The 27,096-nt window shown below is 48.4% G+C and overlaps 1 protein-coding gene across 2 annotated transcripts in view; it reads right to left on the minus strand.

The window, feature by feature from the left end:
• The window catches only part of MED27 (mediator complex subunit 27), a 203,458-nt gene that overhangs the window by 60,344 nt on the left and 116,018 nt on the right, over positions 1 to 27,096 (minus strand). For both annotated transcript variants that reach the window (NM_001001644.1, XM_013986927.2), the window contains 1 exon segment: positions 11,310 to 11,403. In NM_001001644.1, the coding sequence (NP_001001644.1) occupies positions 11,310 to 11,403 (94 nt within the window).

Genomic DNA, 27,096 nt, shown 5'->3' on the forward strand with positions numbered 1-27,096 from the left:
GCAATTAGGCAAAAGCGGATCACGAAGCAGAGTTTAACGTTTGTTAAAAAAGTTTTGTGGATGTAAAATCTGCCTCTAGTAAAAGCATAAATCTTTAGAATGTACCATTTTCTGGATTTTGGCACTGGCACCCAGGCATACAACCACACCTCCATCAAATGCAGAAGATACTCACCTGACTGCCAAACGTCTCACGCCCTGCCCAACCAGGGCTCCATCCCTCCCCAGGGCAAACACTGTTCTGACTGGTTTTTGCTTTGTTTTGTTTTTGTTTATTTTGCTTTTCAGGGCTGTACTTGCGGCATATGGGGGTTCCCAGGCTAGGGGTCCAATTGGAGTTACAGCTGCCGGCCTACATCACAGCCACAGCCATGTGGGTTCCCAGCCGTGTCTGCCACCTATACCACAGCTCATGGCAACGCCGGGTCCTTAAGCCACTGAGCGAGGCCAGGGATGGAACCTGTGTCCTCATGGTTCCCAGTGGGATTCGTTTCCGCTGCGCCACGATGGCAACTCCCTGTTCCGACTGTGACCCAGCTTGGCTTGGCTTGCCCTAGAACGTCATGTAAGACGATCATAGAGCCTGCAGGCTTCTGCACGGCGCGTTGCCCGTCAGTTAAGCGGGTGTGTAAGTGGTCACTAGGACCTGCCTGTTCCACTCACACGTAGTGGGAGTGCCGGCATTCCTGGCTGCACTCACGGTGTGGTTTTACAGTTTTACGGGCTCTTCTTTTTCTGTGTGGTGGGACGATACGTGGAGAGGCTTGAAGTCAGAGAGCCTCCGTAACACTCTGGACCGTGAACATCTTCAAACGCAAAGGAAAAGAGATCGCTTCCGAAGTAGCCCAATCAAAAACTTCTCATGATTTTTACCACGCCTGCTTCATGTACTTCTCCCTTTTCTTTGCTGAAGTTATTTTAGGACAAACCTCATGTCTCAGGTCACTTCAGCTCTACGTATGAATTATCCGTCTCTAAAAAACAGACCTTTCGTCTCATAACCAGGAGGATATTATCACACCTAACAAAACTACCCACAATTCCTTGGTGTCATTTGAAATGCAGACCACATGCAGCTCCTTCGGATTGCTGAGAAAATATTCCTTTAAGTTGCTGTGTTTGCATCAGGATCAGACAAGGTCCACACATCAGGTACCCTGTTAAGCCTCTCCAGTGTTCCCTCCTCCCCGTTTCCCCCGTATCACCGACTCTGTGGGAAACACTGTTGTCCTGCAGAAGGTCCCGCATTCCTGGGACTTTCTGACTTTTTTTTTTTTAAACCTCAAAGCTCTTAGTCACTAAAAAACCTCCATTCATATCCCTGCCACTGCTGCAAGCATTTCTGAAACCACTTTTTTTTTTTTTTTCGTCTTTTTAGGGTGGCACAGGTGGCATGTCGAAGTGCCCGGGCTAGAGGTCAAATCGGAGCCATGGACGCTGGCCTACACCACAGCCAAAGCAATGTCCGAGCTGCATCTTGACCTACGCTGCAGCTTGTGGCAATGCTGCATCCATAACCCAGTGAGCAAGGCCAGGGATGGAAACCACAGCCTGATGGATACTAGTTGGGGTCTTAACGTGCTGAGCCACAATGGGAACTCCCGAAACCACTTTTTAAAATTTAGTTTAACGCACTGTTTTGTGTAGTTAACATCCTTCTACTTAAAGCAGTTCTCAAACACTTTGGTCTCAGGACCTCTCTACACTCTTTTGTTTGTTCATCCTTTTAGGGCGGCTCCCACGGCATAGAGAAGTTCCCAGGCTAGGGGTTGAATTGGAGCTGTAGCCACCAGCCTACACCACAGCCACAGCAATGCAGGATCCGAGCTGCGTCTGCGACCTACAGCCACAGCTCATGGCAACACTGGATCCTTAACCCACTGAGCAAGGCCAGGGATTGAAGCCACATCCTTGTGGATACTAGGCGGGTTCGTTATCGCTGAGCCATGAAGGGAACTCCTTTTTTTATACTCTTGAAAATTATTGAGGACCTCAGGGACTTCTGTTTCTGTGGGGATAGAGCTGTCAATATTTGCCATATTAAGAATAATAGAGAAAGGTTTAAAACACAGACTCCAGGAGCCAACAGGTGCTAGCATGATGACATCATCTCACGCAATGCAGTCTTTGGAAAACTCTGCTATGAACTTGAGAGGGACAAAGGAAAGCAATGTCTCTACACCTCCATGAACAGTTTTCACTTTGTGGACCCCCCAAAAGGGTCTCTGTGACCTCTTGCGGCCAAACTATAATTTGAGAACTGCAATCGTACAGAATGGATCTGATTTTTGGAAACAAATGTCCTTGGAATCGTTTCGGTAAATGAAATTGTGTATGTTAAAAATGAAGTAGAACTGTTCCAAAGAAGACATACAGATGGCCGAGAAACACATGAAAAGATGTTCGACATCTCTCATTATTAGAGAAATGCAAATCAAGACCACTCTGAGGTACCTACCACCTTACACCAGCCAGAACGGCCATCATCAAAAAGTCTACAAACAAGAAGAGCTGGAGAGGGTGTGGAGAAAAAGGAACCCTAGTACACTGTTGGAGGGATTGTAAATTGGTGCAACCACTGTGGAAAGCAGGATGGAGATTCCTCAGAAAACTAAACATAGAACTACCATTTGATCCAGCAATCCCACTCCTGGGCATCTATCCAGAGAAAACCACGACTCACAAAGACACATGTACTCCAATGTTCATTGCAGCACTATTTGCAATAGCCAAGACATGGAAACAACCTAAATGTCCATTGACGGAGAAGTGGATCAAGAAGATGTGGTACATATACACAATGGAATATTACTCAGCCATTAAAAGGAACGAAATACCAGCATTTTTAGCAACATGGATGGACCTAGAAACTATCATGCTAAGTGAAGTCAGCCATACAATGAGACACCAACATCAAATGCTTTCACTGACATGTGGAATCTGAAAAAAGGACAGACTGAACTTCTTTGCAGAACAGATGCTGACTCACAGACATTGAAAAACTTATGGTCTCCGGAGGAGACAATTTGGGGGGTGGGGGGATGTGCTTGGGCTGGGGGGTGGAAATCCTGTGAAATCGGATTGTTATGATCATTATACAACTACAGATGTGATAAATTCATTTGAGTAATAAAAAAAACACATAAACACACACACACAAAACATGTTCCAGTCTCTCGCAATAAAAAATATTAAAAAAAAATGAAGTAGAACTATAAAAATTGACTTTTTTGGTCAATCGTATAAAACGGCATTTTTACCAAAAAAACATTTAAAAGAGAATTCCAATAATATTCTGTGCTGTGATAAAAAATGTGTATGCCGTGTTAAAACACGGGTACAGTTTCCTAAAGTGGCTGCTGCAGCATTACAGGACTTCAGCATTGAATGGTCTTAAGAAATTGCTGAAGGATAACTGAAGTTATCAGCTAAGTCTCTGCATGCTTGGGAAAAGCCTGTTCTCCTCCTTCAGAATGGTTGGGGGTGCCATTCAGTGCAACTGCTTGGGAAAACATTTTGGCATTTTCATGGGCAGTTGAATACTGGCATGCCCTAAACCAGCGTTTCTCAGCTTTGACACTTCTGTTTGGGGCTGGCACATCATCTGATGCGAGGACTGCCCTGCTCACTGTAGGATGTTTAGAAGCACTGCTGGTCTCGGCCCCCTGGATGCCAGGGGTACCCATCTCCCCACATGTGACAATTAAACATGTTGCCTTGGGAGGTAACCATCAGCCCCAGCTGAGACCCACTGCCTTAAACCAAGCATTTGTCTCCTAGGAGCGGTGCCAAGACAAACTTTAGCCCGTGGGTTCTCAGGAACGTGAACAAGATGTTCCAAGCACGCTGTTCACATAAAACAAAAACAAAAAATCAGAAACAAATCGATAACCACCATAGAAAAAACGGAAAACTAAACTAGGATATATTATATAATAGGATATTTCCTATCAGCAAAATGAATAACCTTAAGCGAAATCAGCAGTTTTGAAAGCCGCCCTTTGCCCCTCTTCCTGTTCACACACGTCTGTTCCCCTCGAACCGTAAAAGAACCTGGTTGCAGGATGAGGTCAGTAGGCAGTGGAAACGCACTCCTGACTTAGGCTCTCCTGCGTGCGCCCGCAACACGGGCCTCGTCCAGCCTGTGGCTTCTGTTCCCAGGTAAAAACCCGAGTGGAGACCCCGCCGCAGTTGGAAAATGACCGGCTCCCCGTCGGCCGAGGGCCCCTTGGCAACCAATCCCGCAGGCGGACCACGCGGCAGGAAGCTGTGAAGAGAGAGTGGGCGGCTGCGCTCCCGGGAGAAGGATGCCGAGCCCCTGGACCACATGGACACTTGTCCCCCCGTCCCCCCCGCGCCTTCTCCTTTAAAAACGGTCCTGGCTGAGCAGAATCTGGACTCGGTCTCCAGACACAAGTGCCCAAGTGCCCAGACCGCCGGCTTGTCTGATTCAGCAGCTCTCCTTTCTACTGACACTTGCCTCTCGAATCACTCGTTTGTGAGCAGCGACAGCTAAACCTAGATACGGTAACAACAGCAAAAGAATGCTGACTGAAAAATTAAATCCCTGAAGAAAATATGTGATACTGCCTTTTTTTTTTTTTTTTTTTTGGTCTTTTCTAGGGCCGCACTCACGGCATGTGGAGGTTCCCAGGCTAGGGGTCGAATCGGAGCTGTAGCCACCGGTCTACGCCACGGCCACAGCAACGCGGGATCCGAGCCACGTCTGCAACCTACACCACAGCTCACGGCAACACCGGATCCTTAACCCACTGAGCAAGGCCAGGGATCGAACCCGCAACCTCATGGTTCCTAGTCGGATTCATTAATCACTGTGCCATGACGGGAACTCCCTGTGATAATTTTTAAAAATAATTAAATTAGCTGTGGTATAGGTCACAGCTGCAGCTAGGATCAGATCCCTGGCCTGGGCATTCTATATGCCATGGTGTGGCCAAAAAAGAAAATATAAAACATCAAGTTAAGAGTTCCCCAGTGGCACAGCAGGTTAAGGAACTGGCATTATCACTGCAGTGGCTTGAGACACTTCTGTGGCACAGGTTCAATCCCTGGCCTAGGAACTTCCACATACTGCAGGTGGAGCTGGACAAAAATTAAGTTAAATAGGCAAAATTAGGAGTTCCTGTCATGGCTCAGTGGCGTAGGCCGGTGGCTGCAGCTCTGATTAGATCCCTAGCCTGGGAATCTCCATATGCCACAGGAGAGGCCCTAGAAAAGGCAAAAAGACCAAAAAAAAAAAAAAAAGGCAAAATTAAGGGATATATTATATGTACGTATTTAGGAATACATATATTCGTGTTAAACCCTCCCTCAAAAAATGAAAGAGGGAGGGATAACAGATCTGTGGGCCGCGGCAGGGGAGGGACGGGGGCACTCACAGGTGCAGGGCTGTAGGCAATGTCCCAGCTCTTGGGATGGTGGCAGATTCCCAAATGTTCACTATTATTCAATAAACATGAAAGGGCCATGCCTGGATCAATGACGATGGTGTGGTCGCCCATCAAGGACCACAGTCCATTTAAAATAAAATGCCCAGCCCTACCCAGAGACTGTGAGGCCCGGAGCCTGGTTCCTGCCTGTCTCTGAAATCTCGTCTCTGTGCTCCCTGCGCTGCGGCCAGCCTAGCCTCCCGGGCTTACCTCGCTTCCTGCAGGTCTCTGCTCACAGAAGGCTTCTCTGAGCTCCAGCTCCCCACATGGGGCCCTCTGTCTCTCTCCGGCCCCCTTCCTGCCCCCTCTGCCCCCAGCCTTATCACCAGCTGTCATCCTATGAGGTGACAACTGGCTGATCTGCGTCCTCTTCCATTCCGCAACGCTGGGTCCGTGAGTGCGGGGACTTTGGCCAGTGCCAAACAGCACCCAGCGCTGGGTCTTCCTCTCCTGGTGCTCAGAGTGTTTGCTGAATACATGTATGAACACATATACGAACTTAGCACCCTGGCTTGTAAAAGGGCCTGATGCTTGATCCAGGACTTACCAAAAAGGCGCCTCTCCACTGGAATTTCAAGGGCACGATGGTATAAATCATGTTTTAAAATGTGCTTCACAAGGAGCTGCTGAATCTGAATTTTCACACTGCCTACAGGAATATGCATTTCTCACAAACTTCACTGGCAGCTCTTGGGTTTAAGCACAAATGAACCCAGCAGAGAAATCAGGGCCCAAAACAGGCCTGTTGAATACTCCTGTTTCAAAGAGCTTCGGAGAGAGTAACGAGATAATCTGTCTAAATGGTTTAAAACAGACGCATCAGGAGTTTCCCTCGTAGCTCAGCGGTAATGAACCCGACTAGTATCCATGAGAACTCGGGTTCCATCCCTGGCCTCGCTCAGTGGGTTAAGGATCCAGCATGGCCGTGAGCTGTGGTGTAGGTTACAGACATGGCTCGGATCTTGCATTGCTGTGACTGAGGCTGTGGCCAGTAGCTATAGCTCTGATTCAGCCTGGTAACTTCCATATGCCGTGGGTATGAACCTAAAAAAAAAAAAATGGATGCGTCATTCAAATACAAGGCACCAAGGTGCTAAAGAAACGGAAAGCTGGTAAAAATGCTTATTAGAAAGATTGAAAAAGGAGTCTGATCTGTTGCAAATCATAGGACATGTAAAGAAATATCAATTTATAAAATATTAAGGTATGGTTCAAATATCATGGTTGAGGTTTCATCTTTTTTTTCTTTTCTTACACTTTTATACCTAGTGGATCAGTCAAAAATTGTGGGTTAATATTTTAAATGCTGAAAGAAGCCAGCTGCTTGTTCTAGTCTGACTCAGTTAAGCTCTTACAATATTTTGACTGTTTGAAGAAAATTAATAATGGGATGTTACATGGTAGATTAACTGCAACGAAATATCAACACAGCTAGATTTATTTTTGGATGACTGAGCTCATCCCTTCGAAGAATGGAATCAGGATTTATTACATCACGAGTTATTAACTTTTACACAACAGCAAAACAGCCCCCGAACAGAGCGGATGGAGCCAGCCACAGGGCAGGCAAAGACTCCGTAAGGGGCTGAAAGTTCAGCTCTCACATTAGCCAGGGCTTGGCCTGCACAGTCGATACCCAAGGCTCCCCAGGATGCCAGGGGAAGCGAAGGCACTGACTGTCCTGAGTCCTGTATCTTCTCCGCCCTCCGGCCGCCTTGCGGGCCTGCCCTCCCGGTGGGTCCGCAGCAGGGAGCGGCTTCTGGTCAACCACAGAGCCCGGCCGGAGGTGACCGCCACCAAGTCTGATGGGCTCTGAAGCCCGATGCCTCCAGGTCAACAGGGTAGGAAGGGCAGGCTTAGCTTCAGAGGCGCTAGAGTGACCAAGTCATCTTAAAAAGGGCCAGGTCTTTACACGGTCCTTGCTCCTTCCTCTCCCTTCTGCACCGCGAGGAAGTGCAGCTCATGGGCTGGGCGCCCTGGCACAGGGCTTCGTGCATCAAAGGCTCCCTGCCGCGTCCTGGCAGGGACTGCTGGTGAAGGAGGAAACCAAAACGGGATCGCCAGACCTGCCCTTGGTTTTCGGAATGCCCTGAGGTGCACTGCCTTCATGCCACCTTTGCGTGCCTGTGCCCAACAACATCCAGAAACCCCTCTGGACTCACACAGCACAACCAGCAGAGATCTGTCTGCACGGAACATGCTGATCGTGGAAGCCCGGCCGTTTACCCAGAGCCATTTCTGGACCCTCTGTACCAGGGTGGGCTTCAGGCTGCTACGTTTCACAACGCGAGTGGCTCTGGAAAAAACTGTCTGCTCCACGGCCCCCAACACTCCCCCCTTCCTCCAGGGGACAGGGGCCTGCACTGGCTCCATGGCTCGGGCTGCAGCCTAAAGCTACATCCTGGTGTGGGTGCAAGAACGCTCACACCACTGTTAACTAAAAAGCAAGACCAGAAACAACCCAAACACACATTCGCAGGAGAAAGACTAAAGTGTGTACAGTCATAGACTGACCTCTGTAAAGGTGAGCAAATTACCAGACACGACCACCGACGTGGATACAGCTCAGAAACAATCACACAACGTGATACTGTTTTCATAAAGGTCAAGACTCAAAACGCAATGGTACATGTCCACATGATGAACTGTACCCTAAAGAGAAGCAAAGGGGAGGGTCATGGGGACGGGGGGGGGTGGCGATTTGGGGGGAGAGGCACACATTGCTTACGCTCTGCTCTTGGTGGGGTGGTGAGCTCGCAGGTTCATTGTTACCCTTTGTAATGGACACAGTCAGGACCCACGTTCCTTGGTCTATGGCGAGACACACAATTTGTAAAGATGAAGGAAAAACGACCGGCCTGGTGCCTGGCAGCCCAAATCGTCCTCATCACGACCTATACTCAGAGGCGGGAGGAAGCAGCAGCCCTGACGTGTGGAAGCGGTGTCCTGGCTGCGGGACCCAGGAGAGCCACCCCCACAGCCTCCTCACTGTAAAAGGAAAACCGGCGCCACCTGCCTCGAGGGCCACTGCCGGGGTGAAAGGAGATGAGCGCCCAGAAGCCAAAGGGCCGGTGCCGGGGACGCCTATTTTATCACGTGGATTGCCGCTTCCTCTGGCAAGTGCCCCCTCCATTCCAGAGGTTCTGCGAGGCTGCCACGCAGGACCCCAATCCCCGGCCACCGGGGAGGAACAACCTCAGGGTGGGCCGGGACGGGGGCGGGAGGTGTGAGCCCTGGCACGGGATGAAAGGCAGTTGATGCCACAGGGTCCCAAAGGAACTGCTGTCCTGCTCCCGATACCCCTGGAGCAACCCTAATTCTTGCCCCTCCTGGCAGGGTGGCTTTTCATGTCTGTGGGCATCCAGCATCACCAAAGAGCAGAACAAAGACAAAAGCCAACGCTTTTCGTGCTTAAGTCCGCCACGGCCGATTTCTGTTGCCTGCACTCAAGGAAGCCCAGCGGACTCAGGAGGAAACGTTGTGCACAAGCGCACTTCCGGCCTCAGCCAACGCAGCTAAAGGGAGCTGCCGGCAGACACCGCTCACGTGGGTCCTGCTTCGACAGCCGAACTGGTCTCTCCCCGTCACTCTCGCTTGCCCCCCAGAGCGTCCAGAGCACGCTGCCTTCCAGATCGGCACAACTCATTTCCCAAGACTCTCCAGAAAACATCTTTCACCTGCGGCCTGAGCCGTGTACAGCAGTGCCCTACTGCTTATAGCAACGGTCCCGAACCTCCTCCACCAGCCACAGGGAGCAGGTGACCAGCAGGGAGGTCGGGGAGGTGGCAGCTGTTGGTCCTGCTCTTCGGCCAGAAGATTCCCTTTGACCTCAGCAAAGATGTGTGTGGTCTAGAGATCTGCAATCTAGCAAAATACCATCTTTTAAAAGTAAAAGCCAAAGAAAGCCATTATGTTAAAAGCAGGATTATCCACCTGGCAATGGGATTCGGAATCAGACCACCCGCTGCTCTTTCTATAAATAAGCACCGCCTTCTGTCAATTCCCATGTCACCTAAGAGAGATAACAGCTAGCCGGCCAGATGTAGAGTGATCTGAATTAGCCATTCCTGGCAGTAAAAGTGGTGTATATAAAATAGAATCCTGCCCTTGAATTGAGCCGCTAAGCTCTCTCATCAGTCTATGAAAACAGAAGCTCTGCGAGAAAGCAGATGAGGCTGACAGGCCGTCGTGAAATAAAAGCCCGCTTCCTCAGGGGGCAGTAACGCTAATGTCAGGGACCTGCCTACCTGCAACCCTGCCTCTCTGCTCATTCCCGTCAATGCCAAATTCCTACCTTCACCATGAAATGGAAGCGCGATGACCCAGAAATAATTTGAACAAACCTATCTCGCTGCGGACGCTTTCGTCTTTATCTTCATTAACTCCTTGGTCCCTGTCAAGTGTTCTGAAAGCAGGATTTAGGTTTTAGCTGCTGGGTGTAGAGGATCTTAAAATTTCCCACAATTTGTACGTTTAACTGGGGCAGAAAATACGGCATGTTTTGGGGACAGATACAAATTGTTTTCTTTTTCTATTAAAAGAACACTGTGTTATCTCATTCACCGCATGTTTGAACTGAAAGAATTTTGGGGAAAAGTAGCTCATCACCCAGGGGACCGACACTAACTTTTCCTCACGCAGGGAACACCGCCCACGTAACAATCCCCCGTCTTTCCCCTTCCGAACACACACACACACACACACACACACACACGATAAGCCTGTTCTCGGCAGAGGGAGCGACTCACCCTGGGTGACTGGCTACTTCTACGAGCTGATGAAAGTACAGCGCTGGAGCCCAGGGCTCCTTGCCAGGCTCCAGAGCCGCAGGGCTCCGAGCCGCACACACTCAGGCCTGAAGCTCGCCTCCCTGGCGCCCATCAGAACATCACTTAGCTGAGAAGTGTCCTCCCCGTCAAGGGGGTGGCTCCTCAGAAACTGCGCTCGGGGAGGGGCTGTGAGGCGCTTATGAGTACACAGAGCAAGGCGTCTCGCCACCCAAGTCTCTATGCCTTTCCAACACTCGTCCAACGCAGCATCTCTGTTCCCCTGTATCTCCCAACACACCTGTCTTTGGTGAATTCATGCAGATATGCAAATAAAAACATCAGTGGCGAGGTCACGAGACCAGCTTGCTCAGAGCAGACCCAAACCGGAAACAGCAAAATGGGAAGCCGTGACAACAAGGTCCCAGACGCCTTTTCCAAGAGAATGCATTTTTTTTTTTTTTCTTTTTAGGGCCGCACCCACAGCAGATGGGGGTTCCCAGGCTTGGTGTCAAATTGGAGCTACAGCTGCTGGCCTACACCACAACCACAGCAATGCCAGATCCGAGCCGCATCTGTGACCTACACCATAGTTCATGGCAACACTAGATCCCTAACCCACTGAGCGAGGCCAGGGATCAAACCCACAACCTCATGGTTCCTAGTCAGATTCATTTCCACCGCACTACAACGGGAACTCCCAGAACGGATTTTATAAACCATCTTCCACGAAAGCTGTTTCTGATTTAAGGGGCTGCTTCTGCTGTCAGGAACCAAGAGCCGAGCATTCCTATGGTCTCTGGGGTGGTTTAAACAGATTCACTAAAACACCACGAACTGACTCGCAGGTGACAGGGTCTCACACTGGGCTCCCTGTCTGGGTCACTCAGAGGTGGGCTCCGTGACTTCATTCAAAGGCAAGGGTTCAGTGTGCGGAATTCACAACCTACAGGAGGCCAGTGAAGAGAATATGCTACCTGCTATCGCTCTGGATTCAATTTCCATCCTAGAGATCCGACAACCCAGAAACAGACTTAACCTGGAGGCCAATTTTCTTGCACACGTCCCTACAAATAGGTCAGAGAGAACTTACCAGAAGCATGGCAGACGTTCCATTGGGCCTGGATAAGTGGATGGACATTTCAGGAAACATCCTGTCAATGCGGCTGATCACGTCGTCAACGTATCTGTGTGGGAAAAAGAACCACGTGTGTGAGCCGCAGCCCTGGTCACAGAAACACACAGCTACCCTGTACTAAAGACTTCTTTTTTCAATTTAGGTTTTCATCAACGGAACACATTTCTGAGAGGGCAAATGAGGCTTTTGAGGAAAAACACGACTCCCCAGTTCCTCCTCAGTCTTCCAGAACCGTCCGTTGCTAGTGATTTCTTATGGTTTTTCCCTCCATCTTCCCACATGATGTGTTTGCTGCTGCTGCTGTGATTTTGGCTGCACCTATAACAGGCAGAAGTTCCCAGGCCAGGGATCGAACCCGAGCCACAGCAGTGACCATGCTGGATCCTTTGCCGCTAGGCTACCAGCGAACTCCCACGTGTGCTTCTAACGCTAGTTCCTGGGTTTTCATTTTGAGGTATGACCTCGTGGGTATTTTCTTTAGATCAGAATTTAGCTCTGGCACCTTCCTGGCCCCTGGGCTCCAGTTAAGGGACCCCGCTCTCTGTCCCTCTGGTCTAGGGGTGGAAGCAGCTTCCTATTGTGTTCACCTGAGCTTGCCTTACTGTTTCCTGTTTGGCTTCTCATCTCAATTACCTCAATAATCAGTTCTCTGGGGGAGGGAAGGATTGAGAGTTTGGGGTTAGCAGAGGCCAACTTTTACACACAGGATGGATAAACAGCAAAGTTGTACTACGTATTATATAGTACAGGGAACTATATTTGGTATCCTGTGATAAACCATAACAGAAAAGAATGGAAGAAAGAATATATATATACACACACACACATATATATATGTGTATATATATATATATATATACTTTTTTTTTTTTTTTTTTGTCTTTTTGCTATTTCTTGGGCCGCTCCCGCGGCCTATGGAGGTTCCCAGGCTAGGGGTCCAATCGGAGCTGTAGCCACCAGCCTATGCCAGAGCCACAGCAGCGTGGGATCCGAGCCGCATCTGCAACCTACACCACAGCTCACGGCGATGCCGGATCCTTAACCCACTGAGCAAGGGCAGGGACCGAACCCGCAACCTCACGGTTCCTAGTTGGATTCGTTAACCACTGCGCCACAACGGGAACTCCAGAAAGAATATATATTTATAACTGAGTCTCTCTGTTGTACAGAAGAAATTAACATAATACTGTAAAACAACTACATTTCAATAAAATTTTAAAAAACCAACGATCAATTCTCTAGATTAAATTCCTTCTGTTTGAAATACCTGGTGTTATTCCTGTTTTCTGGTTTGATTCTAATTCAAATTACATCACAGTTTTTACTTAAACTGGTATTTGTTGTTTACATTCTAAAATCTCTGCATACATTTTTATTTTCTTTTCTTTTTTGTCTTTTTGCCTTTTCTAGGGTCGCTCCTGCGGCATATAGAGGTTCCCAGGCCAGGGGTCTAATTGGAGCTGCAGCCGCCGGCCTACCCCACAGCTCACAGCAACGCCGGATCCTTAACCCACTGAGCAAGGCCAGGGATCAAACCCACAACCTCATCGCTCCCAGTCGGATTTGTTAACCACCGAGCTACAACGAGAACTCCTGCATATGTTTTTAAATAGTGGAACCATATAGTGGCTCATGAATACATTTATTTACTTGCACAGTGTTTTGTTTTGGCTGGATTTTCACCAGATGAGTTTCCTGTGTACTTAGTACAATTTTACCCCTTAAACCCTCTACTTGATTCTAAAACTTTTCTCACTACTGTCAAACATATCAGACAATCTATTAGTTCCAGTTTTTTCTTGAAAGGCAGTCCACTGTTCTTCTGGCCCAAACAGATCCTCTATCTCTCAAGATGCAAAAATCACGGAGATAACCGAAATTTAAGTGCTTACTTAGCATGGCATGTACTAAGGACTCATAAATTACAAGTGGTCTTCTTGGTATATCGCGGGCACCATGGGCATATTCTGCAAAAATGCCCTCTTATCAGGCTGAGTCCCTCCCACACCCACCACCCCAGTGGGAGCTCAATGAGAAAACACCAACCCGCAGCACCAACAAAGCTGGGCCTGGCTCAGATCCTCTGAGAATAAAATCACAGCAGCGTTTGTGCTCACCATGCAATCCCGGGCACAAAGGGGATGTATAATACAATAGCTGGGATGCAAAACTATCTGTTAAGGATTCTACATTGGATTTCATATCCGTTGGATATGACAAATTACATTTCAGGTCCATTAGATCAGGGACACAGAAGAGCTACATTCTCCTGGGGGAGGACGCAGACGAGCTTTCCACTCGCAACATGAAAAGATTTCTGTTTGGAACCTGGGGCTCTGGGGAGAGAGCAGACAACACAACGCCATTTGCTAAGTAGTGAACCTCAACGGGTGAGCCGTGGAAGTCAAAACACAGTCTTGCTGATTGACCTATAATGTTTTGCTTAGAGAATGTTACAGGCAGTTTTAAACTTCGAGTTGAGAAAGGAAGGGGAACACTCTAGAAGGCCCAGTGGTCAGAAGGACAGGAAGACCCACTGAAGGCTCCTGGCTCCGAAGGAGAGAGGGCTGCAGGGAGACCGGGACGGGCTCCGAGTGTGCAAATGATGCTCGTATCGGCTCGGTCCCATCAAGCTACTTCGTGTCTCTGGAAAGGACCCTAAGATGAGGATGCAGCATTAAAACGCACACGAGCTCAGAAAGAACAAGAGGTATTTCGTAAAGGCAAGGCCCTGTTCTGTTGGTTCTGAAAATGGTTTAGAAAACAATCTTTCCTTGACGGTGAAGAAGCAGGCTGCCTAAGACATCATGCATCATCTCCCACGGTCCCTTCTAGATTTACAGCCTCATGACATGCCACCTTGGCCCCACACTTAAATGCTACAAAAGAGCTGAAAGGAGGAAGAAAGGAGGAAAGGAACTCATTTCTCATTACTGCCTGCTGTTCCATGAAATGGGGGACACACGTGGCCACCGTCATGACAAACGTTTACACCAGGTCGCTGGGAACATTTCTGCAGTTACCTACTCCTGTGGTAACTCTATGTGTGTGGTCTAAACCCGGTTACGGCAGACTCTGCAGGAAGCCAAAACCCACCGTCCTGTGGATGGAGGTCACTGCTAAGCACGTGCTACGGGGGGGACGGGGGGGGCAGGCAGTGTCTTGTGAACTGGCGCTCAATCAATAGCCATCATGGCTCTCGGACAGCAGGATGCAAATGAACATGCAGAACTTCAGCACAGAGGTGACACTGTAATTCGCTCTCCCTTGCGCCTTTCACCTTAAGGTTTCAAGATGTGTTCTAGAAAACCTGTCTCCTTAGTAGGCTAGGAATTTAGGGGAATGGGCAGGTTAGGTAATGATGCCACAAACCAGGTTCAGTGTGTAGATTTCCAGGATTCCGTGCCAACTACCTGACTTTGCTTTAAGCAGGGGCCAGAGCTCCAAATGGGCAGACAACAAACATTCTTGCCATTTCTGGATTCCCTCATGAGCTCTTTACTTACAAAGGAAGGAGAAAAAGAGCTCTTTGGAAAACTATCTGACGCGGCCATAGGAAAGGAGAGAGGTCCGGGCCAGTATTTTTTGTTCCGTCCCTGACCAGTGATCTCAGATAAAGCTCAGCAAGCTCAATCCGAAGATTTTATTAAGCAAAAATGCCTTTCAAGGAGACTGGTTTCCATTCCCACGCCTAACATAAAGGAGATGCAAATTTCCTTTTTACAGGTGACATTATGTATTTGCCAAAAAGAGAAAGAGAAAAAGTCAGCCGCATCTTTCACTGAGGAAAACAATGTCTAAATCCTAGAAGCAAAAAATCAAAACATTTCATTTTCAAATAGACCCAACCTTCACAACGCAAATCCACCATTCGTGACTTGACAGAAATAAGGAAAAGCTTGGAATGGCAAATTGAAAAGCTGGAGACGAGATGACATTTTCTCTCTGCCAAGGGTGGGGGCTGGCATGGGAGGTGGTCCCCGCTTCCTCTCCGGCAGCACCTCCGGGGGTGGGGGCGCGGGCCTCGCGGAGCTCCGAGCCGAGCCGCAGGGCCAGCACAGGTAGGAACAGCGCGCTCCCCGCCCACACCTGCACCATATGCCACCCTCTGTTCTGCGGCAGGATCAAATTACTTTAATTTTTACCTTTGGAGTATAGGCAAACAAGCACTAACACAGCAGTGGCGACTCGTTTACACTTGAGCAGACGCGGTGCAGAGCGACATTAATTTAGTGCCAAATTGAGCAGTGAGTCACCATTTGCACATATCTGTCAACCTGTTAACAGGGTAATAACTTGGAAAGATTGCTGTTCCTATTTACATTACAGAGGCCCTGCGAAAACCGAGCTCGCTGCTTGGTTCTTCTGCTCAGCCGATCAGCTGGCTGGCTGGTCCAAGAACCAGGCTTTTAGAAACACAAACTCCTAGAAATCACAGGTTCAGATCAAGGTGTGATTCAGAGCTTCAATATTTTCAGGTAGGAAATTAACTTTTAAGCAATTAGAGAATTCATCTCCCTGTTCTGCGCCCTAGTCGGACTTCCAATGGTTTCTTTCCCCCTCCCTCCTTCGCCCGCTCTCCCTCTTTCTTGCTTGCTTGCTTTTTAGGGTGGGACCCACGGCATATGGGAAGTTCCCAGGCCAGGTGGGGGTCTCATTGGAGCTGCCGCCACAGCAACTTGGGATCTGAGCGAGTCTACGACCTACACCACAGCTCACGGCATGAGGCCAGGGATTGAACCTGCGTCCTGGATGTTAGTCAGGTTTGTTACCGCTGAGCCACCACAGGAACTCCCGCCAATGGTTTCTGATCCAATTTCCCAAGTGACTCCGCCAAATGCTTCCTTAGTCCCAAGCTTCAGCCTCAACTGTTCCACCATCTCCACTGCATCAGAAACAATCACGCCGTCCTCAGGTCCCTAATGGTCATCTCTGCGGCCCTACAGACACCCCCCCTTTCTGATTTTCTTCAAGTGGCGAGGCCTGCTCCCTTCATCGGAGAATGAAAGAACACTGGGATCTCGGAGGGCCTCTGCCCAACGTCCGCATCAGTCAAGGGACCTCTAAGAGGTAGCCTGCATAAAACCCCCTGGGACACACCTCACAAGGCAGACCCAGGCCCTGCTGGATCACCAGACTGCTTCCAACCTACCGACCACTGACTTGACCCAAGTACCCCACTTCGGCCTTGTGAAATGACAGGTAAGTATTTCCCCAGAAGCTTACAAGCTTTCTGCAAACATATATGTATATTAAAAAAAGACTCTTGGGTTTTCCAGTTTATCAGTGTTTTAAATCGTTCTTGGATCACAGATCCCTTTCAGAATGCCATGTCTGCACCATATTTCACATACAATTTTTTTGCAGTTTATAGACCCCCTGAAGTCCATTCATGGACCCCACGTTCAGAATAATTGCTCTAGAGCTGTTCTAGAATTGAGGTATCCGGTTTGCTTTGTTCCTTTCTGATTGGCAAACTGTATTTTCACTTTAGAAATATAAATAAATATGCTGTAGCCTAGAGGTGAAGACAGCTGCAGTGGCAGCATGGGTGCACAGACTCTTACAGCTCCGATCAGCCTCAAGCCATGCGTCCACGCTGGAGCCCAAGGTTAGCGTCGGTGTGCTCATCTTTATTTTATTTCTATTGGTGGCGGGGGGTGCGCCCGTAACATGCACAAACACTGGGCCAGAAGTGAACTCAGGCCATAGCAGTGACCCAAGGCAGTGTACTGACAGTGCCAGATCCTTAACTACCTGGAACTCCCGCTCGTTTATTTTTAAACTACTGTCTCTCACTGTTAATCTTTCCAACCAAGTTGAGGAACTACTTCTGTAACCTCAGAGGTCGTCTGATAGAGAGTAACCTGCCTGACCTCCAAAGCCACATCACCTGCGCTTTACGGAAGCTCCTTGCTTCTATAAAGAATGAGCTCCCTGGAGTACCCAACGTGGCGCAGCGGAAATCAATCTGACTAGTACCCATTGAGGATGTGGGTTTGACCCATGGCCTTGCTCAGGGGGTCAGGGATCAGCGTTGCTGTGAGCTGTGGTGTAGGCTGAAGACGTGGCTCAGGTCCCGCACTGCTGTGACTGTGGTGTAGGCCGGCGTCTGCAGCTCCGATTCGACCCCTAGCCTGGGGATCCTATATGCTGTGGGTGCGGTGCTAAAAAAAAAGAAAAAAAAAATGAGCCCCCCGCTTTCTGCATCACTGCTTAAGGCAAGCTCCCGGGTGAACTCAAACTCAAGTCCTACGAGGGCCAAGATGGCCTGCGGTCCAGCGGCTGCTCTGTTCCGGCTTTGCCCGGCCTCTGCCTTCCGGTCCCGGAGCAGGCTCGCACCACCACCCTGAACGCCACGCCTGTTCTGATTTCTCCGCCCACACCCAGGTCAGCCCTGCTCTCACTTCAGGCGTCCAGGTTCCAGCTCTGGCCCCTCTGGGGGGAAGGCCTCTCTGGCGCTCTCCTCGGGCCGCATCAGGAGCACGTCTCGTCCCCCTCGTACAGCACTTCCAATTCTCTCTGAGTCTCCTGCCCCAGTTGTCATTAAGCGATTTTTTGAGTGATTATTTGTTTAATGCCGACATCCCCAGCAGGACTCTCCACGGGCTCGCTTGACGGCCTTCTCCGAGGCTGAATCACAGCACCTGGCCTGGTGCCTGGTGCCTGGTACCCACCAGACACTCCTTAAATAATTTGCCCCAGGAGCAGACAGGATATGGAAAGTAAGCTACGCAGACCCCAGTCAGGCAGTTAGGAAGCAAGTACAATGCAGAGTTCTCTTTAGCAGATGAAGACTGAGGTCTTAAAGAGTTCACTACATTAGCCATCAAGAGTCACGAACGACGCAGCCGCAGAGCCCCAAAGAGCAAACCTCAAACATGGCAGCAGCGATTCTTCAAAGTCTTGCAGCTTAATATGCAGCTGCAAAATCCCTGCATCTGTTTCAGTAGCAGCTCAGTGCCTCTTAGAAGCAAGAGCCTTCTGAAGACGTACACTGCTTTATTGACATGTCAGTTTTCAAATGCTGGTTTTAATGAACTAATTAATTCTGCAAAAACATTAGTACAAAGACGTGTGCTACCAAATCAGGATGACAATACCAAGATGATAACAAAACAGAACGCGGAAGACATTTCGAAAGATAATCGGTTTTGCAAGCATTAATTCTCTCCCCCACACATTATTGCCAAGTATTTGTTACTAAAGTCTTAAAATAACTTGCTGGACAGATGGCTTAGTTCTCTAAAGTCTGACCCCTCCTCAAAAACAAAAAAAACAAAAAAACCAACAAACCTGGACTCCAGCCAGTGATCCCGTGTTGGTGAGATGTTTAGCAGCTCAAACCAGATTTAAATAGCATTTACCCCACACAGTGTGTAAGATACATGCTGTTCATTTTCTCCACCCATACAAAATCTGAAAGTCAGGAATGCATATATTAATAAACCACCTTTGGGGAAAAGGGTAATACCCAGTAGATAACAAAAGAGGAATAATTTGCACCATCTGAAAATGAGTTAAGACTTTCCTCCACACCGGCCCAGAATGATGGGGCCGAGAGGACTTGGTCAGTGGGTGAAAACAGAAGGGGGCTGGTTAGTTACTTCAGGAGCATGAAGCTGCCTGAAACTCCAACTATCAACCTCAACATGCTGAAGAAAGAGGACTGGACACCGAGGTCGAATGTGCTTACTTCCTCCACCCGGTCAAACTCCTCAGGTTTGTACACTATGTGTATCATCACGTCTGTGCACGAGGCCTGGGGGTTCCTTCATGGAACATAACAAAAGCAAGACCAGACGGGTCACAGACAGAGGGGGGAGCTCAGAGCCTCCGCCAGCCCCACCCCGCAGGCTCCCGGCTGCAGCTACTCTCTTTCAAGAACAGACACTCGAACTTCAAAATCTCCGTATGGAGACTCTACACCTAAGCAGACGTGGCCGTCAGGTTAGGAAGGTTCTAGCCAGGCTGTCAAAGCACAACAGGAGCTTCCCCCGCTTCTCCCCTGAGTAGCTTATGAACTTTGAACCGTGTGAATGTGTTACCTGAACAAATGGAGGAGAAACACCTGGGCGAGCAAACAAAAGCCAGCCACGGTTCCAAGAGTTGACATGGATGCCCAAAGATTTACCGCATGATGCAATATAGAAACAAACCTTCTTCTACTGGGCGTCAAGCAGCCCAGGAAGCCCTGCGAATGCGGAACACGTGGCACAAAGCGTCAGAAGGACAGACTTCCTCGTACGCCCCATTTAGCATGATTTAGAGAATTTGGTTGGAAAACTATCCCTATCATATCTACTAACGAGTGTCTACTGAGCGCCTAGGGTCTCAGCCATTAACTGCTGTGCTCAGGGAGTGCTCTTAAGCACTGGGACAGGAGAAGCCTGCGGCGGTGGCCCGCAGGAGGCCCCTGGGAGACATGGACGGCTGGAGGGACGGCCCGGCCGGTGCTTGAGGCTGGAGCAGAGTCGGGCCGAGCAGGAAAGCAGGCCTTGCTTTCCGGCTCTCAGAGCACTTTTGCGTTCTTGACCTCATTCCGTCTCTCACCAGCGCTGGGAAATACGGAAGGCAAGTGCACCGCTCCTTACACACGACAGGAGTGAAAGGAGGTTAAGTGACCTGCCCGAGCTAACGAGCTAACGGCACCGCTGAGGGCTGCGCTGAGCCCACACCAACGTCTCTGGTCCCCGTTCCAGGGCGCTCCTGCACACCCCAGGGCTTCTACAGGCCTGGGAGGAGTCCATGGAAAAAGCAGACTGCCTTTTTGCCATCCCCCAGACTTCAGGAGACAACTGAGAAGTTTTTTTAGTAGCACAATGACAAAATGGAATCAATGCATGATTCTCTCACCTTCCAGTCATTCAGAAAATACCCACCCAGCGCCTAACTGGGCCCAAGGACACAAAGATGCTTAGGTGGTTTCTGCCTTGGGGGCTTATACATCATTTGGGTATAAGCCATTTTCCTTCAAGGTCATAGGCTTATTATCCAGAAAAAAAAACAGGGCAATTAAGTTAAGTTTCCCTCCACGCCCCTGTTCGGAGAAAAATGAAAGTACAAAGTTGGTTTGGGTACAGGAAGAGGCAAAAAAGTGAAGACTTGTTTTGCATTTTATTTTATTTTTATTTGTATTAACAACTAAAAGGTGGATGTTTTTCTAAACTTTTTTCTTGCTTTAAAAATATATTCAGATATTGGTGGGTCCCAGCTTTCCCTAAAAAGTTTAAACAATGTATCGGACTGGGGACAGAGTTACAATTTAACTCCACATCTACCTCCTCTGCAAGCCCTTCCTTCCTGGTACAGAGAAGGAAAAAACAAAACAAAACCCAAACAAGCAAACAAAAAACATCCCTACTGAGCTTTCCAGCAATACCAATGAATAACTGATTAAATCAGCCGTGTCGGCTGGATCTGCCAAAATGGCCCGTAGAGTGCAGATGGGCGGTGATGAACCAGCAAGCGGTTCACACGCGCGGAAGCCCCGGCCCTTGGACCTTCTACCAGGGGCTGGCTGAGAGCTGCACCCTTCCCTCCTTCCCACAGCTGTCCTTCCCAGCCCCTACGACAGCCGAGGACCAGTCACCAAGTGCAGACTGGCCTGTTCAGATCTGGCACCTGTCTGCTGGCCTGTTGCAGTAACCCAGGGACTGCTGCCCACGAACAGAACAAGATTTCACTCCCATTCGACTCTATGACGTCCTGGGAACAGACACGGTAGATTTCACACAGAGACGTGCCCAAGAGAGCAGGCTGATAATCACAGACGCAGACCGTGTTCCGGTCAGAACAGTGCATTAAGCAAATGCACACCAGTAGCCAGAAATGGTCAACACACTTGAGAAAACCACAGACCTCCCCTGACCCCTTCAAGGACAAACACGTTTGTATGAGAGTAATTCCAAGTTTTGGTCTCACTCATCAGACAATTACCCCTTGAGAGGCTGAGGCCCACCCTTGCCCAGTCTCCACAACCATTCTGCACATAATACACACTCATTAAACATTCGGTGAACTGGACTGATTTAAGCAGCCTGGGTCAAGGCTAAGGAAAGAATACAGAGCAAACAGAACCTTGTTTTACAATTGTCTCCTTTACAAAAAGTACAGAATTCTAAGCCAGAAAATGACATTCAACGGTTTCCAGACCTTAACCCGGACCCCTTCCCCTCCCCCCTTCTGGTAGCAGCTGGGCTACAGCAGACGTGAGATGACGACGACCAGTAGAGGGTGACTGAAACAAAGCCTGACATTCCTGGGTAGGGCCTCTTGACGGGGGCTTCAGGAGGCTGTCCCACCCCAGGGCTGCCCTCGTGGCCAGAGTGCTCCCTGCGCGACCGTTCGCTCGGAATCAAATCCCCTTGAGATCTCCAAGGAACTCAACCCCCAGTGGGCATCTCCACGGCCCCAGTGAAGGCCGGTCCAGTGCCATCACTCAAGGTATCCAGTACTCATGGCATCCCCACTTCAAGTCCTCTGGGTGACACACTAGACTAAATGCCAGGTCTATCCAGCACCCCCCTCCCGGCCACGCCGTCAGCCCCCAGCGGGCACTCAGTGGCTACTTGATGAATGGCTGTGCATGTGGACTGCCCGGGAGTATCTGCGGCACACAGAGCCTGAGGCTGGGGCTCAGGGATCCCCCAGACAGGGATGCTCTTGCTCTCACTCTGTCCTCATCTCAGTCAAGTTACTTTGATCTCTCTAAGCTTCGGCTTCCTCATCTGTCAAATGACGATAAAAATCACCGTCTCTTCCGGATGGCCATTATGAGAATTAAATGACAGAATGCAGTATCTAAAGTACTTAGCACAAAACAAGCAATCGGTAACATTAGCTATTCCTTTTATGTGTACAAGTGTACAATTATTGCCTTTTTCTGCAGAAAGAGGTCAGAAACTTTGGCTTGAGTCTAGAGGAATACAAACCCTCGGTAAGTCAATCGTAGACGGAAAAGGGCTTGAAGAACGAGCATGAAAGACAGGGAATGTTCTTTCAGGATTCCTGCTAGACACATGATCGCACTCTGCTGAGTGAGGCGAGCTCCTTCCATCCTTGCTGAGTGAAGGCAGGCAGGCGCGAGGGAAGGCTGCTGCTGATCCTGAACCAGGGCTGAGTGAAGAGATCTGCCTTCTGGAACACGGCTATGCCGGCTCCTTCCCTGCCCCTCGCCTCCACCTTTGCCCTCCCTCGCCCTGCCCTGCGTGCCCGGAGGCTGGCTTACACACAGGTTCCACCGCAAGCCTCTGGACCCTCTGCCTTCCAGTTAGTTGGGTTCCACGCAATGACAGGCACTAGCTGGAGATCCAGAGGCGGGGAGAAGCATGAGGTCTGGGGTCACGGAAGGTGGCCGTGACAACTCAATAAGGACAAAACACCAAAGGCTCCATCCAGCCCTGTAGAGATGGAAGGTGTGGTTAACCCACCGTCTGGCAGAAGCAAGGACGGCAGAGGACTGGATGGTGGCGGAAATCGGCCATGACTCCGCACTAGTCCCTGGGGATTCCTACATGTGCCTGCAGTGCTGGCAACAGCCCTTCAGCGAAGTCTCCTCAACATGGAAATCATCCCTTTGTCGGCATCTCCTCCCAGAACAATAAAAGGCTCTTCTCAAATAAGTCATGACAACCAACCCTGCGACCCTCCTGCCACAATAAGAAATCCAAAAAGCAAATTGAAAAACAGTTCAATGAATTGAGAAGAGCAGTGATAAGACTACTCTAAATTGGGAAGGAAATAAAACTTCACATATACTCTGCTCACTTCGTTCAGTATCATTCACATAAATATTTCCTGGAGGGCTTTAAATGTGGACACGGTTAGTTTTGAAATTCATGGCTCTTAAATAGAACAATGGCATCCTAATGGAAGTATCTGCTTCCCAGAGAAGCTGTGACCCCACCCAGTCTTTGCTCGTCCCCCTTACTGCCCCTTTCTCCTTAAAGGGACCATGCACCTCCATGCTGCAGGCACCAACCATTCCTTCTCAGACCACTGCCAAGTGCTGGTTTGCTTTCCCCTCTAGGCTCACGGTCAAATTCACATGTGCCCGAGACCAACCATCTCCAAAGTGTGACAGGCATACTCACAAAGCGGTATGTGAGGTGGCGTCAGGTGATACGTGGAAAAAAACACACTTAAATACACAGGTGTATAGACAAGTCTGTAATCAGCAAATAAAGCCTGTGATTTCATTATTTCTTAGAATGAGACTAATTTTTTAAAATGAGATTAAAGAAAAATATGTAAATAATATCACAGCTGACCAAAGATTACAGCAAAAACCCTATAGGTGGTTATAACTGAGTTTAGAAACCCCCTTCAAGTAAGGCAGGTAATTAAACACCTTTGCTTCAAAAAGGTTTTGCTTGTCTTTGAGCATTTTTTTTTTCATTCTGAATGAATCTTCACTTTCAGACCTTAAAAAAAAAAGTCTTCACGCACGCATCTGGAGCTATTGAAAAGAGGAGATATGGATGAGTGTCCTAGGAGGGGTGGTGTTTAGTCAGCAATACGGTGAAGCCAGGGCTGTGGCTGATCCATCAGCCTGGGAACTGACTACACTAGATGGGGCATCTGGGAATCTGCCGTGTGACACGGGACAAGGGCCGCCTCAACAGAAAATAAAATGGCTTTCACTCGGGCACTGGCTCCAAAATTCCTTTTGCCACCCTCAAAGTATTTAAAAGTTGTACCAGAACACATTTTTTTCCAGCAGAGCCAAATCTAGGATTGTCCCGGGGGCAGATAAATGAGGCTTCTGGCAGCCCGAACAAACTCTCCGAGGGCGCCCCCTACAGGTTCATGATGGCCTCCACCAAACCAGAGCCAACATTTATCATCTTGCCCTCAGCTGAGAACTCGTGCGGCAGGCTTTCAGGTCCAGGCACAAGCTCTTTTACGTTGCACATGAGAGGAGAAATCAAGTTAATCAATCGGCCCTTTGCTCACCCCCCTGGAGCCCTGCCCACTTGGTCTTGCCCAAAGGCACCCCATCCCAAGGAAACCAGCCACTGCCCAGGGAAAAGGGAACCCTTCCGAGGAACAAAGCCCATCCTTTTCAACAAGGAAGGTCCTAAGAGTGATATGTTTAAGAAAGCGTGGAAGGATGACTCCATCCAGGAAATGGTCCTAAAAACAGTCAACAGACCTCTCTCAGCACTCAAGAGAACAAGCAGACAGACCTCAGTGAGATGACGGACAATCTGAACAGTACTCGACTGAAGCGACCCAAGCGACATAGGTATATTCCACAACAGTAGAATACACACACTTTTCTTTTTTCTTTTTCTTTGTTTCTTTCTTTTTTTGGGGGGGGGGCCACACTCGTGGCATATGGAAGTTCCCAGGCGAGGGGTCGAATCAGAGCTACAGCTTCCGGCCTATGCCACAGCCACGTGGGATCCAAGGCATTTCTGCAACCTACACCACAGCTCACAGCAATGCCAGATCCCTGACCTACTGAGCGAGGCCAAGGATTGGACCCACATCCTCAAGGATACTAGTCAGATTCGTTTCCACTGAGCCATGACGGGAAGTTCGAATACATACACTTTTCAAGTGCAAATAGAACATTCGTAAAGACAGACCACAAACTAGGTCTTAAAACAAATCTCAAAATTATGCAGAAGGTGTTCTCAGACCACAGTTGGGGTTAAAAATCAATAAAAACATATATAAGGGGAGTTCCCGTCGTGGCGCAATGGTTAACGAATCCGACTGGGAACCATGAGGTTGTGGGTTCGGTCCCTGCCCCTGCTCAGTGGGTTAACGATCCAGCATTGCTGTGAGCTGTGGTGTAGGTTGCAGACGCGGCTCGGATCCCGCGTTGCTGTGGCTCTGGCGTAGGCCAGTGGCTACAGCTCCGATTCGACCCCTAGCCTGGGAACCTCCATATGCCGCGGGAGCGGCCCAAAGAAATAGCAAAAAGACAAAAAAAAAAAAAAAAAAAAAAAAAATTATAAAAAAAAAAAACATATATAAGGAAAATCCCCCAGATATTTAGAAGTTTAACAACACACTTCTGAATAACTCATGAGACAAAGAAGAAATCACAAGGGAAATTAGAAGATATCTTGAACTGAATGATAATAAAAATATATTGAAATTTGTGGGATGCAGCTAAGCCACATCCCTTAGCTGGAGGGAAATTCATAGTTTAAAAAAAAAAGAAAAACGACTTAGATCAAAGATCTAAGCTTTCATTTGAAAAAGTTAGAAAAAGAAAAAAGCAAATGAGATCAAAAGTAAGAAGGAAGGAAAAAAATGTTTGCAAATGATTGAAAAATAAAACAGATTTTAAAAAGAGAAAAATCATTGAAATCAAGAGCAGATAATTTGGAAAACAAATAAATACAATTGAGAAATTGCTAGCTAGACTGATCAAAGAAAAAGACACAATTTACCAATATCAGGAATGAATGAGGAAACATCACTCATTCTAGAGACATTAAAAGGATTATAAAAGATTATGGCAAATCAACTATAAAAAAATAAAAATCTTTAAAAAAGAGTATGATGAACAACTTTATGCAAATAAATTTGATAACTTAGATGAAATGAAGGCTTTAAAAGACATAAATTATAGATGATAAGAGAAATAAAAATCTAAACTGCCCTATATCTTTTTAAAATTTATTACATCTGTTATCAAAAACCTCCCCATACAGAAAATTCCAGGCCCATATGGAGTCTCGATTAATTCTAACAAAAATTTAGAGACGCAATAATACCAATCTTAAGGAAACGTTCGGAAAACAGAGGAAGAGGGAATATTCTCGGCTTATTTAATGGGGCCAGAATTACCCTCATACTGAAACTAGACAACGGCATTGCAGATAAGAAAACAACAGACTATATTCCTCATAAAGACATGGAATTCCTTAACAAGATACTAGCAAACAGAATAAGCAATACATAAAAAAAGATAACACATTGAGATCAAGTGGCTTCTAGAAAGGCAAAGTTGTATTCACTGAAAAATCACCCTATGTTGTGGTATAAACAGAAAATGGAATATTATTCAGCATAAAAAGGGTGCCTTTTGCGTAGATTACACTGCATGAAGGCTGACGCTTTTCGGATGTGTAGAATATGGGTGGCATTCTCTGCACGGTTCTCAAATGTTAATGGGGTGGGCATCAAATTAAGTAGTTTTGGACAAGTCTTGGGAGGTCCCTTCTGGATTCTAGGTGATGAGAACTGGGTTTTCTGCACTCTGCATCCATGTAAGTGTTGGGAGGACCAGGAGAGATGCTGCGGCCCTAAGCCAGGTGAAGGGCGGGAGCAGCGTGTGGAGACACGGTCCTACAAGGCTCAGGAACAGAGCTGGGTTTCAGCATCACTTGCCGCCTTCGCGTCGCATCGGGGCCTGGCACCCGTCCTTAACGTTGGTGGAAATGGACAGGAATGCGTAGACAGACCGTCTGAGGGGAGTTTACAGGCCACACACGCCCACAGCAGTGGAATTTCAGCAGGACAACCTCATGCTGTGAGGCCCTTTTGGCCTCTTTATTCGCCCATCTGGATTATTAGAGTCTCGCCTGCATTTAAATATAGAAACCGTTCTGGCTACGGGTAGACCTGTACATCACCGCTGAAGCCAGAGAGTTCCCTCAAAACAATCCCTGGATAAAAACACTTTCCTTTCCTACTGAAAGGGAACAATAAATGTATCAGGAGAGCAGTACTTGGTTCAGATCATAGGATTCCCAAGTCCCACAGGAGGGATTCAAGT

The sequence above is a fragment of the Sus scrofa genome, chromosome 1 (assembly GCF_000003025.6).
Source record: "Sus scrofa isolate TJ Tabasco breed Duroc chromosome 1, Sscrofa11.1, whole genome shotgun sequence".
NCBI classification, from domain to species: Eukaryota; Metazoa; Chordata; class Mammalia; order Artiodactyla; family Suidae; genus Sus; species Sus scrofa.